Raw genomic sequence first — 23,012 nt, 5'->3', positions numbered from 1 at the left:
TTTTTGTATTTATTTTTTAAATAAGCATATGATGTATCATACAATTACATTAGGCCTAGATAAAATGTAAAATTGCGAAAAAAAAACTATTGTAGCTTCAGTATGTACTTATATCTGGTATTATTTTAGATAGAGAATTTGGTATTCCCAAGAAACTAATTCGATTAATTAAAATGTGTCTCACTGTCAGTGAAACGTACAGCAGAGTTCGTATAGGTCAGTTTCTGTGAGATGCGTTTCCAATTCACTGCGGGCTAAAGCAAGGAGAGGCACTATCACTTTTACTTTTTAACTTTGCTCTAGAATATGCCATTAGGAAAGTCCAGGATAACAGAGAGGGTTTGGAATTGAACGGGTTAAATCAGCTGCTTGTCTATGCGCATGACGTTAATATGTTAAGAGAAAATCCACAAACGATTAGGGAAAACGCGGAAATTTTACTTGAAGCAAGTAAAGAGTTAGGTTTGGAAGTCAATCCCGAAAAGACAAAGTCTATGATTATGTCTCGTGACGAGAATATTGTACGAAATGGAAATATAAAAATTGGAGATTTATCCTTCGAAGAGGTGGAAAAAATTCAAATATCTTGGAGCAACAGTAACAAATATAAATGATACTCGGGAGGAAATTAAACACAGAATAAACATGGGAAATGCCTGTTATTATTCGCTTGAGGAGCTTTCATCATCCAGTCTACCTGTCAAAAAATCTGAAAGTTAGAATTTATAAAACAGTTATATTACCTGTTGTTCTGTATGGTTGCGAAACTTGGACTCTCACTTTGAGAGAGGAACAGAGATTAAGGGTGATCGAGAATAAGGTGCTTGGGAAAATATTTGGGGCTAAGAGGGACGAAATTACAGGAGAATGGAGAAAGTTACACAACACAGAACTGCACGCATTGTATTCTTCACCTAACATAATTAGGAACAGTAAATCCAGATGCTTGAGATGGGCAGGGCATGTAGCACGTATGGGCGAATCCAGAAATGCATATAGAATGTTAGTTGGGAGGCCGGAGGGAAGAAGACCTTTAGGGTGGCCGAGACGTAGATGTGAAGGTAATATTAAAATGGATTTGAGGGAGGTAGGATATGATGATAGAGAATTGATTAATCTTGCTCAGGATAGGGACCAATGGTGGGCTTATGTGAGGGCGGCAATGAACCTCCGGGTTCCTTAAAAGCCCGTAAGTAATAATAATAATAATAATAATAATAATAATAATAATAATAATAATAATAATAGTATAAAGATATATGAAAGCTAAGAGTTTTGTTTCCTTATATTTTGTGTGTAATGTACTTAAAACTGCAATTACAAATACAATAGTTCTTAGTGAAAATTTTAAAATCAACGCCGGTTTAAGTGCTGGAGTCCAGGACCTTCCACAGGTTACGGCAAACACATGTGATATGTGGAGAATATTTTATTCAGTTGGCATAGTTACCAAATAACAGTGAAAGTAACCATGTCGCATGCGAGTTTAGTCGAGTGTGTGCGAGAAGAACGTAGTCGTCCTATTGTTCTCCTTGTTTGGAAGTAGTCTGAGATGATGATGTAGCCGAGATGCTGGACCTGTTCCACGCTACTATTGGCCGCTCGCCGTGTCAGGGGGCGGGATAATACAACCGGTCATCGCCAAACAATCGACAGACAAATAATAAAAATAATAAAGTAGAAAAAGAAAAAACAAAAACAGTGAAGCTAACCGTGATCAGATTAGACGGACAGACAGACAGACGCGCAGGCAATAAAAGAGGACGCATAACAATGAAGTCACTTGGCTTTAACTGTCCCTAAGTGATTCTTTGGGGTCCGTGGAGAAATGCTCTTCTTTCGTCTCTCAATATCGGGGAATAATGATACCTTCACTTTGCGATTTCGTGACCTTCCTGATTATTTAGGCATTTCTCATCAGTTTTTGTCCGTTGCGGCTTTGAAACTTATATGAAATCCCCTATGTGATGCCCATATAAGTGTAATGGGTATGAAATAGCTTATAGCTCCCGGGCCTTTCTACCCTCAACGTAACTATTTGTTTTTAGGGCCTGTGTCGTTCCCCCCCCCCCCTTCACATGTTTGTCGCGGTTTTAACCGCAACCAAATTTTATCAGATTTCTCGACAGACTAACAAATGGCGGGCCTCCCATGAAGTGGGGTCAGAACATCGGACCTACATTGATACTGAAAACGAATTACAGATAGGGAAGGATAAAAGCCTATAATTCCTGCTGTGATTACATGGTCGTGCACACGGTCCGGGTTTCGTTGAAAAATCTGTAGTGAGGTTTGTGACGTACAAGATCACAATTGAGGAGCGTTTTTGCAAAAGTCGAAAGTGAGTTACATATGGATATCGTATGTTTTCTACCTCCGGAATCGATCTATGAAATCAGATTTACCAAAACTTGATTCATACAGTATGTAGAGACTACCAAATCTTCCAGTTTTTTTTTTTTCACAACTCGATAGATCCTGTCACTTAGTGTAATTTCTGTAAAATCTTGATTTCTGCATCTATCGACTTTTGCAAAAACGCTCCTCAATTGGAGTTTTCTCGGGGTTCTCCCGTTTTCTCATCTTAGACATCAAGCTACATTCTATCATTATGTCATAACTATTCCTAGTTGTCGGTTGACACGCCAGAAAGGGGCTAGGGACGAACATTATCTGCTCGAATTTGAGCGTAATCGACTACTGTGGGTCGGCAATAGATGTAACTGAATGGTTAGCGCAAAAATGTCTAAAAGGCCGCAATCCATGACCATGCTTCCCAATAATAACACAACTTACATAGACTATAAATTTATTTTGGTATCTAGAGAATTTTATAATTTTTCATTAGCTTATTTATTTATTTATTTAAATATTCATTTATTCATTCATTTATTCATTATGCAGAAACGCAGTCCATAATATGCATGGAGTGTTGGCCATTTAAATTTTGCAAAAATTGCCTCCTACAAAAGGTGCAATAAAGAAGGATTGAAATGGCACAAAGTGGTATATCATACCTGTCGTCTCGCTTCACTTGCCTTTCTTCCCACCATAATCTGAACACACGCTCTCGTCATGAAACAATACTAACAATACCATCCCATCGCACCTCCTCATACTCATCCTTTTTCACAATAGCCCTGCCAAGACTCTGGAATTCGCTACCTACTAGCATCAGGGACTGTCGAAATAAAATTGAATTCAAACGCGAACTTACTAGGCACTTGGTCAGTAATTGATTTCTTGTAAATAGTTTCCTTAATCTATCACTAAATATTTCAATATCCAGTAATTTCATCGCTATACAATTTTGTTATTTTATGTTTAATTTGTAATTCAGTAAATATAAAATATTCTTTGTTTTTCTATGATAAATTATCTAGCTTTAATTAGTCAGGTAATCTTTTCGTACTTTGATTTTTATTGTAATTGTAATTGTAAATTTAATACTAATTGTAATTTTATTTGTATTTTGTAATTGTAAATTTAATACTACTTGTAATTTTATTCTTCATATTATAGTTGGAATCTCCTGGTAGAGGGCAGAGAAGGCCTGACGGCCTTATCTCTGCCAGGTTAAATAAATAAATACTAATACTACTAATGCTATATCTAAGAACAGTAGAAAATACAAGCTGGTGAAGAATAAAAGCTAAAAGGACAAGAAAATACTTATATATTGATACGTGGAATACTTAATACCATTTAGGAATGTATTACCTAACAGTTTTAATGGAGTACCACTTGTTAAAAATTCAAGTAGGGTTTCCGTATCTTAATTTAACGAAATCGGGACAAATTTGAACTAGATTGATCTCTAAATATATGTTATGCATTAAGACAAGGATATAAAATGAGGTAGATTAAGTATTTTGCTTTTGATGGCTTCTTTAATTGGGCATTTGAAATGTGAAACATATTTATAAAATGTAAGACAAGAGTAGGCTATTTTATATTTGAGGCAGGTTCATTAAGATATTCATTATATACGACTTAATTGCCGATCACATTTTAAAATATACAATTCAGCATAGGATACTATAGTCTTTCCAACATAAAACCCGCTCTTAACATAACTACGTAATAGGCCTCGCATTTGTTCGACTAAACCTTACTCCAACCTGTTCTTATGTGCAATTTATTTATTTCAAATGTAAGTTTTCCTGTATGAAATACTACTCTAGATAAAAAGTTTATGACACATTATTAAAGACAATATCTCATTTATTCATTTTTACAGTTGTCAATTTAGTCGACAGAAACAGTAGGCCTATTATTCGAAACCATTTGTTACTATAGTAGAATTAACGTTACTTAAGACTTCTGACGGCTCGCTAACCACGTGAGTTCTAGGTTGTTGTTATGGCAACCAAGGTTAACCTTGGAAGTAGTCAACCACCGTTTGACTTCCTCTGATTCTTCGCCCATGCTTGCGGGTAATGCTTCTATGTTATCGAACATATCCCACTTGACTGACTGACCGGATCATAGCAGTAACAGCAAATTGGCAACGTTGTCATGACAGGAGACTCGTAAGCCGAGCGGGTAGCGAGCTGTCAGAAGTCGAAAGAAACGTTCATTCTATTATATACATTTTCTTTTGTCAGAAATGCAGATACGTTTTTATAGATAGTTTCACATTATAAGGCGTTGTTGCGTATTATTTTAATAAAGAATAAGGGTACGCCACGTCTTTGCTATAAATTGTGAAATAATTCGTAAGCCCAAGAAAACATGTAAGATAAAGAACTCTTTCTTCCTTCCGCTGAGTACTTCGGTCAGTGTTTACATCAAGGACAGTTATTTTTTATAGACTGTAGTAAGTAAATGAGGTAGATGTTGTTCTAATACAATAATAAAAAACATGGAATGAATACTAATACATCAAATTATAAACATTCTCTGTTTTGTGAAGAAAGCGAAAATATATTTCCTATGTCAAAATTTATTGATTTCCTCGAATCAGGATTTTGTCTACGTTTTTCTTTCCGGGAAAGACACTTTTGAAAGATAAAAATCGAGAAAATACATATTTTTTCGGAGCGTATTGTAATCACAATTATTGCGAATAACTTAGGTACTGAAAATATCTGAAGAATACCAACTAAAATGAAAATATATCCAAGATGTCTTAAAAGGCATTATGTTATGTTCATCAACAAATGAATAAATAAATAAATAAATAAATAAATAAACAAATAAATAAATAAATAAATAAACAAGCAATTCCTTTCCGAAGAGGACTGTACTAGTTCTTAAATGACTGCTGCTCCTGACCATGATAATGAATTCGATAGACTACAGCAGCAGGAAGCAAAATATTTTGATAACGGATTAGAACAATGTGCCTCTTTTCAAGGGACTTGAATTCTTCACAACTGGTTCTACGGAAATGGTGTTCTAGTATACTGTTGCTCTTGTACGACAAATTGTTTATATAACGTTCCAAAATTCTGCTTAATGTAATCACCAAAGAAATTATGCTGTTATATTCCTATTGTAAGACATAGGGCTTTGGATGAAATTTGATACTGTACTTTATAACTTAGAAAGCATGATGGAATATTCAGATTGTCAATTTCTATAAATGAATACAATATAATATTTTATTACTCAGTCAATGACAAATCAAAGTAAAATAATGACTTAGTTTATAGTCATTAAGTTTATATACATGAATTACAAAATTGCGAACGTTTTCGCCTATTCAGGCATCCTCAGGCAGAGTTATATAATATCTCAATGTCATATACGTAGCTATTGGTGGTGAGTACTATTTAAAATTAATTATGTACAGGACATCTCCATTATTAAAATGTAATATTACAGGTAATAAACTTAAATAATGTTAAAATGTTAAAAACCATGTAGTAATTAAACATTTTTAACATTATTTAAGTTTATTACCTGTAATATTACATTTTAATAATGGAGATGTCCTGTACATAATTAATTTTAAATAGTACTCACCACCAATAGCTACGTATATGACATTGAGATATTATATAACTCTGCCTGAGAATGCCTGAATAGGCGAAAACGTTCGCAATTTTGTAATTCATGTATATAAACTTAATGACTATAAACTAAGTCATTATTTTATTTTGATTTGTCATTGACTGAGTAATAAAATATTATATTGTATTCATGTACTTTATAAGTTTAAGTTTATTGATAGAATTGGGAAATTGTTTAACACAATTTTATTAGGTACTGTACTTCAGTTCTCTGTCTCAGGCTGTAACCATATTGTCTAAGACGTCTTGCTTCAGAGTGGCATTAACTGAATAAACGCTCGTTGAAGACCTTACGGAGAAAGAAATTTTTGTAATGAAATTTAAGTCAGTATATGGACCGGTGTCCATTCAGCATCGTGAGATATTTGGAGAGCTATAATGAATACCATAATTCATTTTCGTAAGCCAGCCATAACGGCTGAGGGTTTCATCATCCTGACCACACGTTACGTCCGTACTGATTACACGATCGTTCCCCTCTGCTGAGGCTAGCAGCCGGAAAGATTGCGTTGGTTTCAGTGTTTCCAGTTCTTTTGCAGACGGGAATGCCTATATATGTTTAAAAAATCTCCACAATCAATAAAAAAATCCCTACGTTGTTCAAATCAAAGCTAAACGGTCGCATTTGGTGGGATCGATGTATTAATTAGGCTTATACAAGGTGGTGATAAATTAAAAATAAATGTTTGTACTTACAGTTATAATTGAAATTGGGCTTCCTCGTTATTTGTTCCCTCTGTCATCCACTATGAGTCTAATAATTTTGTCCTTTCTTTTGTTCCGTTTTTACATGCTTTCATTAATTAATAATTAAGCAATTCTTCTATTGCGCATGTCTAGTTTCATATGCACAAGTGATGAAACAGTGTCAGTCAACCATTTATTTGTGTATTGTTTAATTTATGTATTGTTTTAATGTCAGACTCCATAGAAAATATATATTCCACAAAAGCTTTAGAGTGCGTCAGAGAAAGATACATTTTGGTAATTTTCGCTGTCTTTTGAAACATGAATTGAGACTTACAAATTTTGGCATTAATCAATTTGTTTCAGAAGTTCCAGAATTGGCAACTTAAATAATTACAGCGTTTTTTTCTACGAAGGACAAATTGGGCGAAAGCGTAAATATCAAAGATCAAGCATTTCCATTTTATTTATTTATTTACTTATTTATTTACCTATTTATTTATGTTGCTAATAATTGTAACATAAAATATAATAAACAGAAAAACTTTAGCTCGCCCCAGAAAGAGTAGAACTCGTGCTCAGAGGCGGATTTCTAAATTGAAATTAAGAAGTATATATACAATTTGTGTTATGTCTACTGTGCAATAAGAATAAATTTGAAATTTAAAATTTTTCAATTTTTATAAAATCCATACCTAACTTTTTGAATTCAATACTATAACTATTAGAATTGACAAGATTAGGGTATTTAAATATAAATGTGTTATATATTCTTGTGCCTAAATTAATACTATGATTAAATACTGTAGCAGTGTTGCATTTTGGTTCAAACAATCTTAAAGAATTTATAGCTTTTGTTTCATAACTATGAGAATACAATACAAAATTATTTCGATTTTTATATATTAATTTTGTTAATACAATAAAGAAATTTGTCTTATTTTAAGAACATTAAAGTCTAAAAACAATTTTTGAGGTGGAGAATCAAAATTAAAACAATAATTAACAAATTTAAGTCAAGAAATGAATTCTAAAATGGTACAAAATAACTGTAGTCTGTAACTGACTCTGTGAATATAGAATCAGAAAAGCTCGTGTGTGATTGTATAGGTGTGTTGTGATGAGTGAGAGATTCCTAAAAGGCTGATGAATCCACGAATGTGCATTTCATCTCTCTTGAGCGTAATAATGAAGTCGACTGTATTCACAGAACAATAGAACATTAGCTATTTCGATTCAGAAGATTTGGAACTTCTCCTTATGTTATTGACTACCTGCCCCATGTTAAGAGTAAATAGTTGTCCATGAATAATAAGAGGGCAAAAAAAAAAAAACATGCACACACACGCTGAAAATTCCTACTTTTTCAATTAGTTTTTAAAATATCCCTACATCTCTTATCGTGTGAAAAATCCCTACATCGAGGAATAAGTCCCTCCACATGGGAACAATGGTTGGTTCTACTCAAAAACTTTTTCCTACTCTACAATTGCAACATCAAAGTCTTCGTGGCACTTTCTTTTAGAACCACTTTAGGTGGAACAAAATGGCAAGAACGACTACAATATTTAATCGACCTTTGGCCCATATTCGTGATTCAATACAAATGAGTACTGAGAAAACGGCCTAATTAAGTTCGCTCGCACTTCAGTCTGACAAGCTCGTTAATTAATAACAGCACAATTATTATGCTATACGTGGAAAAAAGGGAGTAGGTAATTGTTGACGCGGTGTATTCAGTGTTAAATAGATTCCGTCATGCAATTGTGGGTCATTATTTCATTACCGGCGGCGCATTATGATCGAATTAAAAGCTATTGTCTAATTATGCCGCTCCCTCCAGCGACGTGATAGTTCAGCTGAGTGAGCGGCAGTGGGCGTGGGTGGTTACGACTTCGATTCCAAGCAGGGAGTCCTGGAAATCATAAAATGACTCTCACATTACTGGCCGGTGTTGAGTTTCCCGAACTATAGAGCTATTCTGTTTCATTTCTTGTCACTGTTCGCGATTATTCATCATCGCCTTATTTTTCTCATTTCTCTTTTCTTTTACTTCCACATCTCATTCTCGCATTCTCCTTTTCGTCATCCTCATTTCAACATATTATTCTCTTTTTGATCTAACATCAACTACAGTTGCCACTGAGCAGTAACGGGTTAATAGGTCTTCTTAATTTGTATTTTTCCTCATTACCTTCTCCTGCTTCTTTTCGGCAATGTTTTAGTTGAATAATATAATCGTTCTAGTGCTTTTTTTATTTTCTTGGCCATTGTCTTGGTTTCTTTTATACCGCAGTCGCGGGGAAGATTTCAGTGTTCTAAGCTGAAAAATTAATTAATGAAATAAACAAATAAAAACTCAGAAATCTATATCCATATATACAATATGAAAACTTTTTGTCTCTTTTTTTTTTTTTTTTTTTTTTCAAATTTCAAATGGTCAAGTACAAATTTATATAATAATACAGAACAGATCATATAATACAGAATAATACATCAGATTACAAAATATAAATACAACAATAGAAATAGAAATAAAATAATACAATTAATATAAAAAGAGGATACAATAATATTAACAAAATTTGAGGTCCGAATGAGCAGTGCTCGTGTTCGGTCGCAGTTCAGATATTATTAATATAAGAGGAATATAGAAAATAAAACAAAATAGGAATTAAAATTAAAATTACAGCTGGAATGAAATTATATAATATAGTATATTATTAATATAAGAGAAAGATGTTAGTTTTTTTAATATTTATATAGAGAGTGATAGCGGATTAAGAACTGGAAGACATCTAATCCGCCATGACGTGAACAAAGATTGATGAAATAAATAAATAAATAAATAAATAAATAAATAAATAAATAAATAAATAAATAAATAAATAAATAAATAAATAAATAAATAAATAAATAAATAAATAAATATAAGAGAAATATAGAAAATGAAGAGTCCACTGCAAGAATGATGAATGTCATTTGGAATACATTTTGCAGGAGAAGCAATTGAAAGTTTGAAATGCTTAGCGCTCAAAGCTTAACTGTGATTTTCCGATCATTTCTGGACAATGACTGTCAGTGTTTTTTTTTTTTATTTTATTGGGTTATTTTACGACGCTGTGTCAACATCTAGGTTATTTAGCGTATGAATGAAATGAAGGTGATAATGCCGGTGAAATGAGTCCGGGGTCCAGCACCGAAAGCTACCCAGCATTTGCTCGTATTGGTTTGAGGCAAAACCCCGGAAAAAACCTTAACCAGGTAACTTGCCCCGACCGGGATTCGAACCCGGGCCACCTGGTTTCGCGGCCAGACGCGCTGACCGTTACTCCACAGGTGTGGACACTCAGTGTTAATGCCATATAACTCTGTATGTACATTCTATATGTCTTAAGCTATGCATTAACAGTCTTGATTCATTTTAGACAATAAAGTGACATCCATCATTCTTGCAGTGGACTCTTCAAATAAAATAAAATAGGAACTAAAATTAAAATTACAGCTAAAAAGAAATTATATAATATAATATTAACAAAGAGCAGAATAATATCGTACGTGAATAAAGTAGGGCAATTTATGGAATATATATATATATATATATATATATTTTTTTTTTTTTTTCCGAAATTATAGAATACAAATATAATATAGATGATTAATTCATACACATAGGCTGTAAATTTATTTAATCGAATTGAAGACATTAACACGTTTCTAATTTTCTTGTTATATGTCAGTGGGTTACGTGTTAGAAGTTCTGGGTGTAATTTAGCTAAAGAATTATACAACCGAGGTCAAAATTAATGCTATGCTTTAGACCAGCAGATGTGAAACATTTATTCTTAGCGCGGGCTTGCGGTGGATGATCAGCGAACTAACGCTTTTCGTATTCATAAATCAATGTTAGCGATATGATATAATATGAATCCTGTACTAGTAACCAGTCGATAGCCGGGGCTAGTTTAGCACGCTCGTAGCGCGGGCTAGCGAAATGTCTATGAATAGCATCCTTAGATTCTACTGATGTTGAATTATTATTTCGTTTTGTGTCATGATTATGTACCTGTAATATAAACATCACGAATTTTATGATAAAATTTTAACACAGTATATTTATAAATTTGTTGAATATTAAATACATTAAATTCAGAATAAATTAATTTAGTTGGATAATCAAAATATTTCTTCAAACAAATTTTAATTATTCGTTTTTGTAGTAAATTTAACGGACTAGGATTCATTTTTGTACTTCCACACCAAACAATAATATCATATTGAATAATAGACTGAAAAACGGCCAAATAATCATTTCGTAGAACTCTAATAGGTAAGTAGCATAGAAGATTAACGAATTAAACTGTTTCATTAACTTCTCTCAGTCCTCTACACAAAGATTCATCACCATCTCTCAACACAATTTCGTTTGATCTCCCTTGTTGAGCGGATAGCAGGGAGAAGTGCTCTCGTACAGAAAGTTTACCAAGCTCGTGATGATCTGAAGCGTTTTTCATGCCACTTCATGCACGAGAGTCAGTTCATTATCTGCTGATCTCTCTCCCGAGGTATTGACGCATTGTTGTCATTTCGGAATGAGTGTACCGTAACGAACAAACACATTCTTCAAGAAGTGTCGAGTTGACTAAACTCATGTTCACAATCATAATTATGACACCTGCTAGCCGTTCCCCATTATATTATTGTAACCGTGAATTCAAATGAACGCGGAAGTGTACTCACTAAATGCGGTGGGGGGGGGGTAACGTAATTACAAAAAAAAGACACTGCCATGTTGCCACATTAGCACGTATTTAACATCTCCGAAGCCTGTTCCTAAGAACCGTACTTACACTAATGATAGTTTTCAGATGTCTAGTTTCTCATAAAGATTACAATCTACAAGGTGCCAGAGGTTTTTATTTTACTTATAATTTCCCTGCTATGAAGCAGACAGCTTGTTGGATTTGACAACAATGAGACTGTAAACAAATGACAGCTGTTGGGCGCTTGCCCTGTTTAGAAACTGAGTCATTTTGCTGCAATTATTTCTGTGGAAATTATCAAATTATCTTAACAAATTACGAAGCACTTTCTTATATCCTTTTTTGTAGTGCTTTTTGTGACAATGATTTTTAGAAGTAAAAATAAAACATGAAGCGATGTGGATAATTAAACTTTTATTGGAGGATTTCGAAAGGGACTTCTTAAGATAAAATTTGAGATAATCGGTTAAGGAACACATAGATTTCAAATCATCCGTCCTCAAGTGAGGTTGACACTGGGATCCAGAATTAACAAACATAAAAGATAAAGGGAAATGAAACGAGCAAAATAATGATTCGATTTGTACATTAAAACAAACATTTACGTGTTAACATATAGATGATAGTGTAGAATTTGAAGAGAGGCATTCAGAATTTCCATCACAATCTTCTGAACCTCATAAAAGGGAAGTTTAAAGGATTTAAGGATATTACATGTAAATTTTGGTAAACAACCCCTCGCTCCAAATAGTAAGCCTGTAACATCCCAGTTGTAAAGCGAAATGCCATATTTTTCACTGAGGTATGGAAGACAAGGTACATATTTAGCTCGCTTGTCATCATTTATCTGCAGTGCTTGATTCGTGTCTCGTTCAAAGCAAATCGTAGGGTCTAAGACCATCGCTTTTTGGGTTCTTCTATTGATGGCAATTATATCGACTCTTCTATGAGAATCATAGCTGAATTAGATAGCTCGGAAAAATATTATTATATTATATTATATTATATTATATTATATTATATTATATTATATTATATTATATTATATTATATTATATTATATTATATTATATTATATTAAATATAATTAATAAACTGGTTTGACCTATGTTGACTTCTTGGACCATTTGTATATCAGTGACTGGAAAATATTGGCTGCAAATAACATTTTGAAAATAAAAAACTAAAACTGCCACTACATTTAAACCATAAACGTGAATACAGGAGTAAATAGAACAATGTGGTTTCAAAAGATTTTCCTGTAAGCACTTAACCTCTGTCACATTCTAAATTACATATCTGTGAATTCATCGGTAGGAAGATCTAATAAAGTTACAGAAACAGGATACTTGGGCAGAATGCATGTTAGAAAGAATGGAGTATTTACAAAAAGCGGAAAATGAAGATATATATATATCTCCTAAATTGTTTAAACGCTCAGCAGTGTTGCCAACTCGATTCTTAAAAACTTGCTAAGAAACAGTCCAGAAACTGCTAAATTGCTACAGTATATTGTCAATGTAAAATAAAAATTAAATTAAAATAAAATAAAAATAAAATTTAAATTTAAAATAAAATATTGTTGATCTACAGTTAATTTAGGTGCTGTTACCGCTCGGTACCCCTTTTTCAAGGGCAGCTATCCTTTTTGGATTCTTCTCTCTACCGCTGCGAGTGTTAAAGAAAATCCATCAGGTCCCTATATGAGCAATACAAATTTAATACATTTTATTCCCCAAACTAACACTCAAAATTCCAGATATAGCAGGAAAACCGCTCATTATTATTATTATTATTATTATTATTATTATTATTATTATTATTATTATTATTATTATTAGTCTAATATTGAATAATTTAAAGAAGGTTATAAGATGTGATGCTTATTTAATTTTTAAAATGTGTTAATATTATTAAACCTCCAACAATGCATTGGGGAATTATTATTAAAAATAAATTAATTTGCCATTACTTCACTCGCATACTAATTCACTAATGAAGTAGGAAAAATCCGTTGAATTTCAACGAATTAGAGCCACTTATCGCTAAAATATTGTCGTTTTCATATTGTCACTTCTGTCTTGACGTTGATGAGTTGCATTTGTTTCCACAAATTAATGAAGAACAATATAACCTAACATTATTGTTAGTAATCTCACAAATAATTAATCAACTTTGATTTCCTCGGAATCAAGAGGCCTTAGTCAAGAGATTTTGTCTTACGGACTGTCACAATTTAAAGGATATTTCTGTTATTCCGTTGTTTGCTGTAAATGTGTTTTTACGTAATTATAACTAGATGGCTATAAATATTTTATTTCTTAAATAATATTTTCATACTTTCTTTGTAAATGCGAATGAAATATGATGCGATATAGATATAGTTTGCGTTATATTCTGTACGAGTATGTTATTTACTGTGTATTTATGATTCTATCCCAAGATATTATATTCAATATGACAGCAGACTTAGAGTTCGTGAATTTAACGGCAAAACGGCAACTTGCTTTTATATACCATGATATTCGTGACATATATTCTAGTCATTTTTATCGTCTAGTAATTAATTACGAATTAGTAGTTTAATATTTTCAAAAGTCTTTCTTTTCCCATATAACTTTCGGTTTGTGTCACAATAATAACTAAAACATGTATGCAAAAAGAACACAACTTACATAATAGGCCTATTAAAACCAAATAAGCGCCTTTCGTCAATACATAGAATTAGATAAATTATTTTATGCGCGACCATGCCGAAATGTAGTAATTATACACCTGGTAGCAGTCCTTTAATGCATGTCATTAAAGTACACCTACTCATTAAAGTACAGGTGTTCAGCCAATGACAAGTCAGCTTTGTACCGTTATAAAACCTCAGCCAATGACAAGTCAGCTTTGTACCGTTATAAAACCGCAAGTATCGATTATTCTCGGATATGCAATGGAAAGAGAATTAGCGAAAAGTCACGGAGGCTGGAAATCCAATACTGTCGCAGAAGGTTATGTTCTGTTACTATAATAATTAGCGTTAATTGTAAATAATATTCAAATAAATTCAATTTGTCATCTCGTTTTTCAATGTCTAATTTAATTTCAATGTTATATCAAAGTTAATATTTAGTTTACTCTGTAGGTTCTTATAGGCTATCAAGGTCAATGTGGACATCTGTTCCTCGGGAAAAAATCAATACTTTCGCGTCTGCGCACATCTCACAATTTACGAGGTATTGCTCAAGGTCAGTTAGATACAAATAAAATGAATAATTTCAAGTTAGAAATATAGTCGAGCATAAAAAGTCGTATGAAACTCGCCTATAATGGTAATTAAGAAGCTCGTATGAAAATTATGAAACTCGCTTGCGCTTGTTTCATAAACATCCATACTCGCTTCTTAATTACTATCATTATAGGCTCGTTGCATAATGTACTATAAAATAATTGTAAAAGACACAAAATTGGTAGGCTTGCAGAACCAACTGTTAGAAATATCTTAATACATGCATGGAATTAAATGTAAAATATCCGCTACTGTGATATTGTTTGTGACAGTCTTCGAAGTAATTTCTTATATATCAGACTGCTATTCAGCATTTTTAACAATTATGAGAAAAAATATTAAACGCGCAATAACTTATTAAGCAGTTGCGTTAGAAACAAGTGTCTGTTCAGACTCCTTTGAGATTATAAAGATGTTTATGGTATTACAATCGAGGTCATTGTTCTGTGTACTTCGCTGGTTGGTGGGTTGTAAATATACAGCTTAATAACGATAGTTATAAACATTTAATCGCATTTTCGACACGGCGTTAAGTGACTTATTACGATTATAGTAAATAGGCCCATTATAGGCCTATATCAGTCTTTGACATGGTTGCCATAAACTTTGGAATTAAACCGGGGCATGTAATTAAAACATCCGCTCATTGTGCAAAAATTTATTTTTAGCTGCCATCACACAACGCAGAACTGCATGCATTTTATTCTTCACCTGACATAATTATAAACATCAAATCCAGACGTTTGAGATGGACAGGGTATGTAGCACGTATGGGCGAATCCAGAAATGCATATAGAGTGTCAGTTGGGAGGCGGGAGGGAATAAGACCTTTGGGGGGGCCGAGTCGTAGATGGGAGGATAATATTAAAATAGATTTGAGGGAGGTGGGATATGATGGTAGGGAATGGATTAATCTTGCTCAGGATACGGACCTATGGCGGGTTTATGTGAGGGCGGCAATGAACCTCCGGGTTCCTTAAAAGCCATAAGTAAGTATCAGAGAAAATTTGCGTTCAAAATTTGCATTGTGAGCAGGCACAGCGAAAATATACTGACAGATTTCCAATAATTCTGAACACTATTCTATATGGTTTACAATCTCAAAAAATGTAATCCACTTGTATTGAACTTTTCCGCTTTCCCATTCATGAACACCCAAGTTCGTACTCACATAGATACACTGCAGATCCTAAAAGCTTCACCTTTTTTTTTTTTTTGGGTTAAGTCAATGTCTCTTCTATATCATTATAGCACTTCTGTATCACTATTTAAAGTTTTCAACAAGTTCTGCTAAATGACACAATAGATCCAGTATATTGTAGTAACCTTAAAATACAGAGAAGCTGTAAACCAACTCAAAATCGGGACTTCTGACCGTCCCGAACGAATTTATCGGGACAGTGGAAACAAAAGCGGTGACAATCCCGGAAAACCGGGACATATGGCAACACATTCTTTGCAGTTTCATCGGAATGGTACAAGTATATAATATGATTGTTATCAAAATCTGTTCATTTATACTTTTTTGCGTAATCGTAAACGCCTAATAAAGTCTCTTTTGAGATGTTTGTAGCCTCCTTCCAGACATGTGTCGATCTGATTACCATTTGAAGCGATTGTCACTAAATAATGAATTAAAACAGCTGTATTGTTATTTATTTCTATGAATTATGTCCTCGATCGAAGTGGAAAAGCTCTGGATAGTTTTAGTATAATCTTAGGGAAAGGTCACATTTCTTTCTTCCTTTCCTTCCTTCTTTCTTACTCGGTTTAATCTCCCCTTTTTCGACCTAGAACTGCGGGTAGGAGGAGATTCTTCAGATAGGACACTAGACATCCTACAAATGTAAATTTCTTGTATTTTAGAATTAAATTCTTTGCTCAGTTCATATAAAAATAAAATTTCAATAAGTTTTTATTCAGATCAGGGTTAGAACCTTGGGACAGGTTGACTTTACAATGATCCTCGTAATATCTAGCTTCAAGCTGAGAAGGTATGCAAGATCTTTCCTCTCATGATGCTATAATCAAGATCGCCTATGCGTGGTGAAAACCACATCCTGCAAGAGATGGCCTTGTTTTTAAACAAACACAGCGGATCAAGACCCAGCAGTCAATAAATAGTGCGAACATAGGTGGTTCGTTATTTTCTGTAAAGATCACCGCTCTATGTTAAGACAGTCCATATCAAACTGCCCAGTCCTCCATGTTAGGGGTTGTTACATTGCGCTGGAAACCAAACCAATGTAAAAATATATAATCAGATACAAGTTTCACTAGTTCTGTGGAACGGTAAGACATACATTAATAGTATAATACCAGATAGAAACAATGCTTAAGATATATAAGATGACCGTCCCAATTATTTTGTATTGCTTAGAATGTTGGACGTTAACTACAGGACAAAAGAGGATATGATACTTTTTAGATCAATAGCGGGATATAGATTGACAGACAATGTACAGAATGATATTCGATGAGAATTAGGACTAACAAATAATTAAACCCATTCAGAGATATGGAGGAAAATGTTTCGACTATGCAAAAAGAATACTACTAAAGATATTTCTAAAACTAATGTTGAACTACAGACCGTAAAAGAAGCGACTGCATTGAAGACGCCTTGAAAGTTGGGGACCAATTGGGCATAATGTAATCTTGTAACCGGGACAGGCTTCTATAATCCTCAGCCAAGTAGTAGACCCACAGCGAGTTAACGTTGGATTCCCAAGAGATCTAGTTAAATATGTGTACACAAAATAACAATGACGAGTAGTTATATAGTATTTCAGTTTTCTATGCCAATCTTAATCCACTTCTTATGTAGTCATATCAAAATCTCGCAGTATCGGAATAGCCTGTGAATTAAAAATAAAAGAATTTGAAGAGAAATCAACTTAATACTTATAATTAAGAGTTAACCTCGAAATGAATCCTTAATAATTATTCCAGTTTCATACATTTCTTATGCCATGTGCAAATGTGTAAAATACTTTATAACTTGGTTGAACTTTTGTATGAAATTCACTTAAAAATTCAGCAGAATTGGAAGCTTATTACGCAGTTGATTGATATCACACTATCTCTTCTTCGATGTAAGACATTTAATAAAAATTAATTGATAGGATATGACTAGATTAATATATCAAGCTTTTTAGTACAGGTACTCTGTTCTTCTTATGAGTTTTATTTTTATAAAATTAAATGCAGAATATATAATTAAAACATATCTAAGTAGTGAAATTTATATACGTAAATTTGACTTCTCTATAATACAGTCATGTTATGTAAACTATTACATAACACTTTTTTGAAAACCATTGAATATAATAATTTTAAACAAATACAAACTGCTCAATAATTCCGCAGTTCTCATAAAATCATTTTCTAATTCAATTTACAGATCGGAAGGATTCGCAACTTCAACATCAACAACAACAGCAGCAACAACAACAGCAACAACAACATCAACAACAGCAGCAGCAGCAACAGCAGAGCAGAGAACAAAGTTGCAAGAGTGAGTCAAATAAAGATATGATAATGAAGTTCCCTCTGGATCAGCAACAACAGGAGCCAGAGGAGTCTGATCACCACCATCATCAGCATCATCACCAACAGCAGCCGCAACAGCAGCAACAGTCAACTCCTCAGCAGCACATGTGTCCGTACTGTAACTACACCAACAGTTCCGAGATGCGAATCCAGGCCCATGTGCTTGCCCAACACTCCCAGTCCGAACCCTCACCTCCATCATCGTCTCCTGCTCGCGACTTCCTGTGCCCGCTGTGCCAGGATGGCTTCCGAGACCGATCTCAACTTGAGCGTCACGTCATGCAGATACATAGCGTCAATTCTGAAGGACTTCAGAGGCTCCTGCTTCTAGTCGACCAGTCCCATTGGCTGAACGCTGTCAGCAGATCAGCACCGTCAACACCCCAGTCACAACAGCAGCAGCATCAGCAACATCACTCCCAGCAGCAGACTCCTCCCGGTCCGAATTCCCACCACAATCAGATGATCAGTCCTTCATCTGCAACCAGCTCAGCAGGTTCATCATCTGGCGGTAAGGATCTGGACCTGAGTGGCAAGCAGAATCACTCTGATGTCAACTGTAGCGAGGATAGAGACGATGCAACACATCCTGATCTCCTGTCACCGTCGCCAGATGAACAAATGGATATGGATGAATTCAGGTGTCAGACATGTTTCAAGAGCTGTAGGAACTTTGATGAATTGTGCATGCATCAGAATGAAACAGGGCACTTGGAAATAAAGCAGACACCCAGTGGACCTGGTTACCTGTGTTGGAAGAAAGGATGTAATCAGTATTTTCCCACTGCTCATAGTCTTCAGATGCACTTTCGTGAAATTCACGCTCGTGGTGGAGGTCCAGGTGTGACTTCCACCCCAGGTGTCCAGCAGACGATCGCTGTTTCGGAGAAGCATGTCTATAAATATAGATGCAATCAGTGCAGCCTCGCTTTCAAGACTATGGAGAAACTGCAGCTTCACTCTCAGTATCATCTTATACGTGACGCCACCAAATGTGTACTTTGCGGCCGCAGCTTTCGTTCAGTTTTGGCCCTCCACAAACACGTAGAAACATCTCACTCTGAGTTATCTGAAGACGAATTGGCAGCTTACAAACAAAGTCTGATGAGCAATCCCCTCCTCCTGGCCGGTCTCAGTGGGCAGGTTCTTGATCCTTCAACAAACGACCTATTAAAGAAAGAGAGTCTGAAGATGGAATCTGACGACATTATGGATGTAGATGAGAGTCCTAGTAAAGATCAGAGTCACAATCAAGATGATGGCATGGGGAGTAATGTCGGTGACGGTGAAAATAGTGACGACTCCGTCGTTTATAAAGAGCAGCAGTTCCTAGAGGATTACCTCAACAGTCAAGCAATAGCCGAAGATAGCTACAACGATCCAAACCGCAAGTACAAGTGTCATCGCTGTAAGGTTGCTTTCACTCGTCAGAGCTATCTGACAAGTCACAATAAGACATTACTTCATCGCAAAGGAGAAAAGCTGAGTTACCCTATGGAGAAGTATTTGGATCCGAATAGACCTTACAAATGTGACGTGTGCAAAGAGTCGTTTACGCAGAAAAATATTCTTCTGGTACACTATAATTCCGTCAGTCATTTACACAAGCTGAAGCGAGCCATGCAGGAACAACAGCAGCAGCAGAACAACAATAACAACAACGGAGTATCCGCAGTGTCTCCGCACGCAGCTGCGTCTGCAGCAGCCGCCTTAGCAGCCAGTCTTGGAGTGACACCGCCACCGACTCCAAAGTCATCTTCAGTCTGTGACGACGATGATAAGAAGCCATATAAGTGTAATATATGCAAAGTTGCTTACAGTCAAGGATCAACGCTTGATATCCACATGAGATCTGTGCTACACCAAACTAGAGCCTCTAAGTTGCAGGACTTGGCTATAACCGGTCAGATCGACTTGAGCAAACCACTCATCGAGCAACCGGAGCCTCAGAAAGCACAGGACCAACATAAAAAGATGTTGCAAGACATTCTAGGTTCCTCACCAAAACACCAACAGCAGCAATTGTCTTCGTCTTCGTTGACGTCGCCCTCATCGGGCGGTAGTAGCGGTACCAGCAGCAGCGGCGTCACCTCGCAAGTGCCGTCTCTTGCCCCGGGATCTTCTCCCATAGCGGGCAGTAACATAGTTCCTCAGTCCTCCGCTGCGGCTGCGTCTGCTTCAGTAGCAACGACAACCAACCCGATCATGTCATCAGTTCCTAATAGTTTAACGAATAACGCTACGACAACAAGTACAACTAATTCGATACCGAGTCATCACCACCACCACACTCAAGCGCCACCGTCGCCTCAGCAGCAGCAACAGCACGGTATGCTCTCCTGTCAGAGATGCAGCGCATTGTTCGTCAGCCAAGAGCAGCTCAACACCCACCAGCAACTGTATTGCCTCTTCGGTAGCCCCATGACACTGTTTCCTCCACTTCCAGCACCGCCTCAGAACTCGAGCGTTTCAGTTACATCACAGGCGCCTCACAGCTCCCCTCAACCCAGTGCAAAGACCCCACCGCCCGTCCCCACGACACCGCAAGACGAACCTTTTATGAGGTTGTCAATGCCGGGGAAGAAGTCATCTCAGGTGTACAAACATTTGCTGGAGAGCTTTGGGTTTGATCTGGTTATGCAGTTCAACGAAAATCACCAAAGGCGGCAGAGGAAAGAACGAGAAGAAGAAGAGATGATGCTACCAGTCGCCTGTACACCGACGCCTGTGGTGGAGGAACAGGAGGAGCAACCACAGCAGCCTGTTGTCATCAAGCTGGAGGACGAACCGGTGGTGCACATCGAACAGGATTTGCCAGAGGTAGCGAAGTCAGTATGCCAACACTGCCGGAAAGAATTTTCAAGCGTTTGGGTTCTCAAGGCCCACTGCGAAGAAGTTCATAGGGATTTAGTCCCACCAGAGTTCCTCGAAAAATATGCTCAGCAGTTCAAATCGGAGTACGAGAAGAAGACAGTCGTAGTTACTGCAGCGACATCGACCACCCCTACAGGCACGCCCGTGGTGACCACACCGACCGGGCAACACTCTGTGGCCACTTCGACTGGAAACAGTTGCTCCACGAACATACCTCCTACTATCGACTTGACGCCGGAGAAAGATGTCGAGGACAGCAAGGAAGCAGTGCAAGCTAAAATAGCCCAGCAGCAACAACAGCAACATCAGCAACAACAACAGCAGCAACAGCAGCAGGTGCAGGTGCAAGGAACACCGCCAGAGATGCCGACAACTGCTCCCAGCACCCCGACAGCTTCCTCAACACCGGCGTCCAGCACGGATTCCATCCCCGCCACGCTTTCCACATCAATGGCGGCCGCCGTTGCCGCAGCAACGGGCAATATGGGAGGTCCGGGTGCAGCGGCGGCCGCTGCGAGCAACGCCAACTCTAATCTGTCCATGTCGCTGGCTCAGCAGATGAGCGAGATGCAGGCGGCGCTGAACGTGATGGCGGCCTCACAGCTCCAGCAGCAGCTGCAGCAATTCGGCAACCCCATGATGATGGGGATGGCTGGTCTGGGCATGGGACTTCCACTCGGTCTCAACATGAACGCTCTGGCGGCGATGAACCTGCAACCGCCGCTCGTGCCCATGATGATGCCGCCACCGCCTTTCGACCCGCTGTCCCTCGCTCAGGCGCAAAATCCCCTGTTCTCTCCCCAGGCGGCCGCGGGAATGGATCCAGGAGCGCTTCTTGCCAAGCAACAACAGCACCTACTTCAGCAGCAACAACAAGCGGTAAGAAACGTCACTTGTATGTGAATGAAACTATTTCTAATTCTAGACGTGCATTAATTTTCAGTTACTGATGGAGTATCGCTTAGCTCCACTTTTTTTCAGTTCGAAATTATTTATGGCATGTCATGTCGTTTTCGAATACCTATGTTTTGGAAGATGAAATCTGAGGATTCATTATTATTATTAATATTATTATTATTATTATTATTATTATTATTATTATTATTATTATTATTATTATTATTATTATTGATTTTATTTTGGCATTAAATTTTCAAGATAATATTTTTTTTAGTAATTATGAATGCGAAAATAATGTAGCAAATAACATTCTGTAATATTATTTATATTTCTCTGTATACAGTAGTTAGTTACTAAAAAAATTTCACATATTGAACCCCTTTTCTGTTAACTTTTTCTTTACAAATAATTCGTATTTTCTATGACGAATTTTGTACGAGTTCCAAATATCTTTAAGAAAGCCATAACTATTGGATGTGTGCGGATTATTTGCAGTGAAATTATTCAATTATTTAATTGGCTTGTATTTATGCTCTAAATGGATTTATTAGAACAAATTTAAACAATTTTATTCAGGGTATTAACGATATAACGTTTTTGGAATTTAGATTTCCTAAACATGAACTCGATAACACTAAAAAGACTTGGCATACTCTTCTTAATTTTTTTATTCGTAAAATACCACTATTTGTTAATGTGCATCTATTAGTTTTAAAATACCAACATAAAACTCTTAAAATATATTCAAGATTCGCGGGAAAAAAATGTGAGCTTACATATATGAACATTTTAGTATGTTGTTTGTGTAGTCAACTGTCCGAAGACAGATCTGAACTTCAAAAGTGATACCAACAAGGTACCACTTATGAGGAAACTAGGCCAGGAGATAATGGGGTAGGGTGACTAGTTCCTTCCCCCCTCCATTGCATACATAGCCGATTA

General features: G+C 36.0%; 1 protein-coding gene across 4 annotated transcripts in view; it reads left to right on the top strand.

Annotated features, from left to right (window-relative positions):
- The window catches only part of zfh2 (Zn finger homeodomain 2), a 570,193-nt gene that overhangs the window by 187,937 nt on the left and 359,244 nt on the right, over positions 1-23,012 (top strand). For all 4 annotated transcript variants that reach the window (XM_069845224.1, XM_069845222.1, XM_069845225.1 and 1 more), the window contains exon 3: positions 18,148-22,049. In XM_069845224.1, coding sequence (XP_069701325.1) covers positions 18,148-22,049 — 3,902 coding nt within the window. The remainder of the gene's footprint in view (positions 1-18,147; positions 22,050-23,012) is intronic.

This window comes from Periplaneta americana, chromosome 14 (genome assembly GCF_040183065.1).
Source record: "Periplaneta americana isolate PAMFEO1 chromosome 14, P.americana_PAMFEO1_priV1, whole genome shotgun sequence".
Lineage (NCBI taxonomy): Eukaryota > Metazoa > Arthropoda > Insecta > Blattodea > Blattidae > Periplaneta > Periplaneta americana.
This window is presented reverse-complemented; position numbering and strand designations above follow the sequence as displayed.